Source organism: Passer montanus, unplaced genomic scaffold, assembly GCF_014805655.1.
Source record: "Passer montanus isolate IOZ18808 unplaced genomic scaffold, ASM1480565v1 scaffold11, whole genome shotgun sequence".
In the NCBI taxonomy this organism is placed as follows: domain Eukaryota; kingdom Metazoa; phylum Chordata; class Aves; order Passeriformes; family Passeridae; genus Passer; species Passer montanus.
In genome coordinates, this window is record NW_024357613.1 from 22,170,103 (window position 1) to 22,179,226 (window position 9,124).

General features: G+C 44.8%; 1 protein-coding gene across 1 annotated transcript in view; it reads right to left on the reverse strand.

The window, feature by feature from the left end:
- Positions 1–1,138: 1,138 nt before the first annotated feature.
- Positions 1,139–9,124, reverse strand: part of BAG2 (BAG cochaperone 2) — an 8,041-nt gene continuing 55 nt past the window's right edge. Inside the window, exons 1-3 of the mRNA XM_039726993.1 lie at positions 8,818–9,124; positions 2,965–3,074; positions 1,139–1,991 (exon numbers count right to left, since the gene is read on the reverse strand). The exon at positions 8,818–9,124 is cut by the window's right edge and continues 55 nt beyond it. Of these exons, the coding sequence (XP_039582927.1) occupies positions 1,591–1,991; positions 2,965–3,074; positions 8,818–8,981 (675 nt within the window). The 5' untranslated portion in view covers positions 8,982–9,124 and the 3' untranslated portion in view covers positions 1,139–1,590. The remainder of the gene's footprint in view (positions 1,992–2,964; positions 3,075–8,817) is intronic.

Below are 9,124 nucleotides of genomic sequence, written 5' to 3' on the forward strand. Positions count from 1 at the left end.
GAATAACCTTATAATGGCCTTAAAAACCCAAATATTGAATGAATATTCTAAGAAACAAGAGGCTATGCTTAAGTGTTGCATAGCACAAGTTCTGCAAACAATACAGCTTGTGTATTACTGTGAAGGGTTTTAATACCGTTGATTAGCTGGAAGATTTTTTAAAGTGGAATTACAGAATTAATGTCACCAGCTCTTAGAAACTTCTCACAATCTCAAAGCTGAAACTGGACTGCATTTGAAGCACCCATCTGAAGTGCCATTTCTGCAAACTAAATGCAGTGACAGTGACCTCATAGCAGCTGGTTTCCAAGAAGCACAGCTCTTGAGTTTTCTTGCAGAGCCCCTGAGGCCGTTTAAGGCATTTAAAACCACAGGGCTGGCTGTGCAGGAGCCTGATGTGCAGGGTCTCCGTGGGCTGGTTCCCTCAGAGCATCCAGGTGTGACACTGCAGCTGTAACACCCTAGGCACTGCCACCAGGCAGCTGTGGTGGGTGGCATCACTCACCTTGGGGCTCCCTTCAGCTGAGCTTTAACTGCTGGTGGCTGAGCCAGAGAGCACCCTGCTCCCCTCCAGGCACCGGGCACTGCCAGCCTTGGGTGAAGTACTGCAAGACTGGCCAGGCTGCAGGGCAGGACAAAATTCCAGGCACACCCTAAAATCTGCAACTTTTGACCCACAGCCACAGAGATCAGTGATGATGCACAGCAGTTACTGTGAGTGAGAGGGAGTGGAAGATAGAAAAAACCAAAAACCACTCACACAAAGAAGTGACTAATGCTGGATGTACAAAGTACCATCCTTGACAAGACCCAAACACGACATTTGCCAGGTGAGAAGTCAAAATGTTTTGCTCTGTGGCTTCATCGATGATGCAAAAGTGGAGTAGCAGCTGATGTACAATTCCCCTTTCTATTATCTATTATCTCAAAGCTACAATGAGCTTGTGGGAGCAGAATGGTTCACCAGGCATGGAGGGGGGATTTTGAGAGTAAGGTCTGGTGATCCCTTGTGATACATGTGTTGCTTTTCACTTTCTCAGTTACAAACTGGCCTAGCTGTCTATCTCTAGTCATCGGTTTATTCAAAATATTCAAAAAGTGCAAAATTGTAAATGGTAATGAGTAGGACACTGTGTTGTTTATGAAAATACCATAAATGGTTTATTAATTCTTTTGATTTATTGCCATGGTTTTTTTTTGTCCCCAAAAGTCTGGTTCACACACTACATATACAGCAGAGAAAAGCTGAAATTTCATGATAGGACAAAACAACTTTAGTTTAAAAAACCCAGGAGAATGGAGAAAGGCTAAATTTTCAGTTTCTGTCAGTTCAGCAGAAGCACAATTACAATTTGCAATAGAGCAGTATTGACTCTACAGAAGAACTGATAGCATTCCTTATTGCCAAAAGAAAATGCCAATGCTACAAAACCCACTAAATGCTTGCACCTCGCAATCACAGATACTTTGGTGCGTGTGGATGTGTATATACTTGTGTGCTCATACAGAGAATTCTTTTCTTGGCTTCTGTGTGCTTTTTACGGGCACTTGCTCATCCTGTGGTTTGCCAGAAGTAGCTAGGAGGATACGTTAATCCTGTTTGCTGTTGCAAGACTGCCGAACAGATGATTTCTGATGCTCCAACAATGTGATGGACTTTTCAGAATTTTCCAAGTTTCTGAGCAGAGTCTCTAGGCGCCTTTTGATTTTCTTCTGATCCTCAATGGCACATCCGATGACCACAGACTGGAATTTCTGATCGATGGGTCCCGCTGGCACGTCGGACGTGCACGCACCGTAAAGTGACATTAAGCGCATTTTGGCGTCTTCCAAGTCATCGAGGAGTTTATTGACGATCTCATCGATCATCTTGGTGGCGTGCAGGAGGGATTCCTGCTGCTGCGCGTTGCGGATGGTTTCTACGGAAACCTCCACCGTGAGGGTTCGGCCCATCAGGCGATTAGCAGTCAAATTAAGTTCTTCTCTCTCACCTCAATTCAAAGCAAGAAAATATTCTTGGTTACAGGCAAATACCTTCCTGTGCAAATAGCATCATCAAGACATCAAACTGCTATAACTTGGCAGTAAACATTTTTTTTTAAGTAAGTGACAATCAACAAAATTTCCAGAAGGCAGAAATGAGCTTTTCACATTTGCCCAAGTCATACTAATTTCATAGAAGCCAGTATCTGATTTGAAATGAGGCATTAAACTACTAAAATTGTAAGCAATGTTTTTCCACTGCTGACACACTGCTTGCTGTGATGCTTTAAAGCAAAACATACAATATTATGAGGAAACCCTCAGGAACAGAACTAGCTCATTAAGGACTTCTGTGCCTTTCTGAGTGAGAGATTCAGACAATACCCCAGAAGGCCACAAAGACAAAACTAGATATAATAAGAGGCCATGAAAAAACTGGTTTTCTGTTTTCTGAAAGGATAGCTGCTTTTTAAAAATATGAAATGTAGGCTCTTGAAGAGCCAATAAACCAGCAATTTAAAGTACCTAATAACCAGGTTTAGGGAATATATTTAAAGCCATGAATCACACAACTACGACAATGATCTTAATCATCAGGTTCTTGCAGGCTGTACACTTTGTAGCACTCATGTCTGTCCAGTAGTCAAAATAATTTTCAACTATATTATCATCATAATCATCATCAATGACTCGCCCCCAGCAAAGCAATGTTAATCTTGATTTTGAAAATGTATCAGTGAACTGAGTATAGGCTTTCACATGCACAGCAGTGACGTTCATGGTAGTCCATCCACCTGAACAGCATGAATTTAGTCAAGAAGAGGAAATCTCAGGATAATGAGTAACACTTCAACAACCTCAGCTGGCTCCAATGCTGCACCCTTACCAGCAGCAGAGTGCTGCTCACAAAGAGCTGCTCCCTAAAAAATGGGCTGATTAGACTTTGGGTCAGTTGGAGGGTACAGGAAAGCAGCTTCTCACCTTCGCTGATGTGCCTCATATCCTGGCTGTTCTGTATATTGTGGATCATTTCAAGCAGAATTTCTTTCTCTTGCTCCATGGCAGATGCTGCATCACGGAAAGCCTCTACCCTGTAGGTGGTTGAACCAAACAAAATGTTTAAATAATAAAATAGCTGTTCACCTATATAGCTGCAAAGAACTCTTGTTTTAAACTTCAGCTTAGAGTGCAGTCAGTTCTTGGTTATCCATGAGACAGATTCTCTGACTTCATGATGTTCTCTATCTTCACTTTTCAAGACGCAGTATAAATAAAAAAACCAAACAGATGGAGGGGCAAATGGAAACAACAGCAATTCAATCAGACTTAAATATTTTCTTTTACTGACAGTGCTGTTCTATCCTACTCTGTGGTTAATCTGGATATGCAGAGCCTGATGGTACTACAGCCCCATAGCAGAAGTCCTGTAGCCAACTGGCAGTTATTATCATCTGCCTAACTAGGAGAGAAAGGGACCGAATTCCCATCAGGGAACTTGGCAGTGAGGGTAGCAGCTGCAGAGATGGAGGCAGCAAGGAGCCCTGGCTCCCTGTGCCACCACCAGGCGAGCAGAACCCACAGAATCCACCTGCAAAGCAACACACTCTGCAGAAAACTGCAACACACCAAACAACCCCTTTCACAAAGGAGAAACCCTGTGAGTGGGACACAGCTCACACACTTTTATTAACTTTTATTAACGTGACAGGGCTTTCCCCAACACAATGTGGTGTGCCTTGGTCACTGGGAGAAGATGCTGGACTGCCTGCTCCCACTGTCACTGGTGCTTTCCATGGAACGATGCTCACTGTGATTCACACAGGGAGGAAGCTTCTGTGGGAGCAGCTCCTATTTCTGGGCTTGCAAGGAAGCATGAAATTCAGTCCCTCCTGAAGCCAGACCCCTACTCCAGTCCCATTACTGTGCTGAAGCTGACATGTGAGCCTCACAGTGAGGCCAAGGGGAAAGTCCATCAGAAACTGTAACTACTGGGTCTTGGTAAGGTGTGGTTCTGTGCCCACAGCCACCTCTCCTTGTGGTATGAAGTGCAGACTCAGCTCACCATGGGCAATGTGAAAATGCCCCATAAGAAATCTGAGTCCAGTTTCTTAATTCATGTCTTATTCCCCACCACAGTTTTAAAGAGGGGGCTTTTGCATTCAGCTGAATAATGGAAAAGAACACTGGAGAGCTCTAATGCAACACCTGATACTAAAAGGGAAATGTCCCTCTCCCTTGGCTTTTCTCTGAGACTTGAGGGTAGGGGCTTCCAGAAGATTTTCCAGCCTGGAACTGGTTACAAGAATTGCACCAAAACCATCAACTCTGTGTTCACAGGCCGCACAGAAAAGCAAGAGTGTAATGTGAACCTGGCTGATGGTTTGAGATGCTTGCAATGCACAGCTCGGGAGGTCTGGCTGCATCACAAGAATCTATCCATCTATCCTGAAATGTTTATGAAACCTGGCCAGAAAAGGGGAAACAAACCAAAACATTGTTAAGTCTCTTAGGTGCTCTACACTCTTCAACATCTCTGGGCGCTGCCCTGAGAGAGCAGTGGCTCATTGCTGTCTCTGCAGATGAGGGTGGGTCTCCTGGGACAGGCACGGAGCTGCTGCTCCTTCCTCACAGGCTGGCTGAAGGCTGGTAACAGCAGCAAGAGAAAAGAGGGTGAAAGCAGTAACTTCAGAAAAACAGCAGCAAGAGAAAAGAGGGTGAAAGCAGAAAAATGGGAGCATTTGAGGATATAGTCACTCTTCACAAGCAGCCTGCTCACTAAATGATTCTGTTTTACAAAAACCTAAACCTAATTTAGTCAGTGAAAGCACAGACTTCAGGCCTTGCCTTTAATGTTTTTTCTGAGGAGGAGTGGGAAAAGTTAATGCAATGCAAATTCATGCCAAGAGCAAATACTTTTAATTATTATTTTGGACTGGTTAGTAAGAGCAATGAGGCAGGTGGAGTCATTTCATACTTCAGATGTCTTCACTTTATAATTTAAGAAGTCTAGTAATATTTTCAAAATGCCTTGCCTTGCCTTTTAAAAAATATTAGTCACTGGAAAGTTGTAAATTAAAAATCTGATGTGCAGATTTTCAATTTTGATAGTGTTTTAAAATCAGATTCTGGATATCATTGTACTGATGTAAAAACTGAAGTTCTGCCTTCACTAGATAGATCAGTCCATGATTTCCACAGGCTTTGCTGGGTCCTAAGAAGAATGTGGAAAATCTGCATTGCAGACATATATCCTGAATTGGTACAGTTCTAAAGAGATGCCTAAAATATCACTGCTTCCAAAGGCCAGCTTGGTATGTGAGGTAGGACCTAAAAGCCAAATTGTCAGAATTAATGTTGCATACTGCAAAAAAAGAAAAATACAGTTCAGCAACTTTGATTGACATTAATTTACTAAAGGTAATATAACAAAATCGGGAGAACTGTTTTATTTGCAATAACTGCTACTTCAGAATTATTTTTACCATTTCCTAAACTGCAATATAGAGTACCACACAACAGTGGGACAGGGTCATTTCAGAACAGTGCTCTAGTGGAGCTGGGGGGAAACCTAACAAAAAAAATGGAAACCAGTCACACCAACTTCAGAAAAATAATGTGTCAGGATCACACCATGCAGTCAGTTCTCATAACTTCTCTCCTAAAATGCATGGTTTCTTAACTTTACAGGTTTCTGTAAATCTTTCCTTTCCTTGTGTGGGGGACTAAAAAAAAAACAGTTGGAAGATTTAAACCTCTAACAGAGGTGCCTGATGTGGGAAGGGGTGGAAACACAATCCAAGTCTCAAAAAAACAACCAACCAAAGAATAAAAGGTGAGGAAAATAGAACACAAAATAGTCATATTTATGCCCAGTTATCAATTCTTTTGATGCAGCAATACAGTCCTTTTTTTCTTAGAGATACAAACCTCCAATCATATTTTTACTTGGAACAATCCAACTAAATTTGCTGCTTTGAACCTTAACTAAATATTCCATCTATTACCTAACACTGAAAAAGACATTCCTTACTTCTGATTTTCCCTGTTTGTGAGCAATTAGGTGAGCAATGCCTTTTTTTTGCTACATACCATTTACATGAGAAGAGCATTCCCCTGAGAAACAGGTGGACCAGGCTGTGCTTTTGTTTCCAGATGAGAAACTTGACACCCTCTTTCTTAGGACAGCTGCAATAACCCTGTCCTTTAAACTACTGACTGACTTAAACAGCCCACTATTAAAGCCCACGGGCTGGAGCTTCAGATAAGTTTTCAAAGGAAATAAGAAACATCTGAGGATGGAACAGCTTTTTTTTTTTTCCCTGAAATGGAGCTAATCAGGCACACTGGAGGGAGACAAAATGGGGTTTCACCCTGGCATCCTCAGCTCCTCCAGCTGAGTGTCCACTCCTAGGTAAGCAGTCCTGTGAACACTGAAATGAATGCTGGTGGAACATGGCTGATCCAAAGAACAAGATAAAAAGTACAAATGAAGATTAAAAAATACCCAGCAAGAATCTGACTGACCTCATGTATCATCACACCTAAAACTGTGTTTTCACTTAACCAACAGAACACAGTGACTCATAAACAGAGCCTCTTCCAGCTACTCCTGAGATATCTTGGCAGTCAGGAAGTTCCAAGCCCTTATAAGGGGCAAATGTGCCACCTGCCCCCCTCGCCACCTCTGCCTCAGGAACTCGCTCCCCAGCACTCCCTCCCAAACTGATTCCCCTTCCCTGCTCACTTTACATACAGCAGAAATCCCCTCTGCAAACACCTATCAGGGAGGTACAAAAACACCCCATTACTACTGGGAAAGAAGCTCTCACAGTTGAAAGAAAGGGAGGAAAAGGAAGGCTGTTCAAACTGGAGCATTTGACAATGGCTTTAAACTGAAAGAGAGTAGACTTACGTTAGGTATCAGGAAGAAATTCTTCACTATGAGGATGGTGAGACACTGGAACAGGTTGCCCAGAGGCTGTGGACTCTCCATCCTTGCAGGTGTTAAAGGCCAGGTTGGATGGGGCTTTGAGCCACCTGGTCTACTGAAAGTGCCCCTGCCCATGTCAGGGGACTGGATCTAGGTGACCTTTAAGGTCCCTCCTATCCCAAAGCATTCTTTGATCCTGGTTTCCAGAGGGATGAAGCTTGCTTAAGAGCTCAGTTGACTTTAAGCAACTTGAGAACTGAGGATTGTTGAGGGTTTTAATTAAAGGCTGTAGTTCAGTTTGACAAATTTTCACTTATTGTATCTACAAGCAACATCTTGAGGGTCTATAGAAAACCAAACAAGCTGGAGAAGGAGAAAGATTGGAAGTTTCTCCTCCTGTCAAAATACATTTGAAATGAAGCATGTTGATTAGTTGTGAATAGAAAAAACAACATAAGACTTGAGTGGCTTTTATCAAATTAAGACTTTTTTTTCTCTCATTACTATTCCACATTTAGAATTATGGCTGTCTGAAAGAACCACAGCAAACTGGGAAGTTTAATTGAGGGTTTAATTGCTGGCTAACCAAACTGTCTGCTTTGTTTCAGAGTCACTCAGCAAATCTAAAACACATTTTTGCATATTCTCATGCTAATTTTTGGATTATATATTCATCATACGCCTAGACCTGGATATAAGCAGTGAGACTTGTTTGCAGACAGTGATTTTGTTTAGTCAAATTCAAAGAAGTCTGCAAAGGACTTCAAGGAGATTTAATCAAGCTAAGTGAAAGGCTAATATAACAGCACATCGAGTCCACTCCTGAATAATGCAAAGTAATGCAGGCAGAAAGGGGAAATAAAAGTCCTGCATCCCACAGAGCTCTTTTAATTACAGGAAAGTCCTAGAAACGTTCTGGGTGGTTCTGTGAAAGCTGCTGATCAATATGCAGCTGTAATGAAGGAAAGGGTGTGTTGAAACAGCACCAGAGGAGGTGAATCAGTGGCATCCTGCACATCCATCCATCCACCTCAGAAAGGACACTATGTAATTTAGCAGAGCTGAGAGGACAGGGAAGATGATTAAAGGCAAGGTATCATCTCTCATGAGGCCAAACTGGGAAAAAAGTCAAATGGCATTAGGTAGGGAACGTCAAGTAGCAGAAAAAGTCAGGACATGTCTCGGCACAATGCAGAAATTCACACAGCATGTACAATAACTTTGGAAAAACACACCTCAGCTGCAGAATGCAATGCTGTTCACATTTTATAGTGAGACGTTTTAATACACCTCAGAAAGGAGGTGGACACAAACACAACAAGAACATCCACAGCTGAACCAGTAAGTGCAAAGGGAGGCTTGGCAGACAAGAAGCTTCACACGCCAGCATACAGCACTGCAGCTTAAAGGCCAGCCAAAGTCTCCGAGAGCCTGAATGACACCACGTTTTATCCTCGGATTTCCTGTATCTTCTTATAAAGCACCTGCCCGCAGGTGCGGGACAGGGGCGACAGGGTGGGACAGCCACGATGCTCGTACCCGCCGTGCCACAGCTCGCAGAGCCCATCCCCGCCTGCTAAAGGCTCCCCGCACCCTGAACGGTAACAAATCCGAAGCAGCTATCTCTGAAAAACGTCCACTTTCATACATTCCTATACCTATTCCTATTTTCGTGTGTTTCCAGGCCACGCTAACTCACCTTAGAGCAGCAGCTCCCATTTTTAAACTTTGCCCCGCATGGAGGAGAGCCCTTTCCCCTCGGTCCCCTCCAGAAGCCTCACACCGCCCCCCCCAAGCCCGGCCGGGGCAGGGCTCCGCGCCCTCCGCCGGCCCGCGCTGCGGAGCCACGGACCCGGGGCCAGCCGGCTCCCCGGCCCCCTCCCAGCGCCCGGCCCCGGCCCCACCTGAGCTCCAGCTGGTCCAGGTTCTCGAGCAGGCGGCTGGAGCGGTCGGCCATGGAGGTGGAGCGGTAGAAGCGGCCCCGGAGCTGCCCGCCCGACTGCTGCTGCTGCTGCGGCTGCTGCTGCGCCCCCTCGCTGGCCTTGGCGCTGATCCTGGCCTGGGCCATCCCACCCGCCGCTGCCGCCGGCGGAACCTCGCCGCGGCCGCTCCCTCCCCGCGTCCCGCAGGCGGCGGCGGCGGCCGAATGCCGGCACCTCGCTCATGGCCAAAGAAGGAGCCGCCCCGCCGCCGGCCCCCGCGGCCACCCCG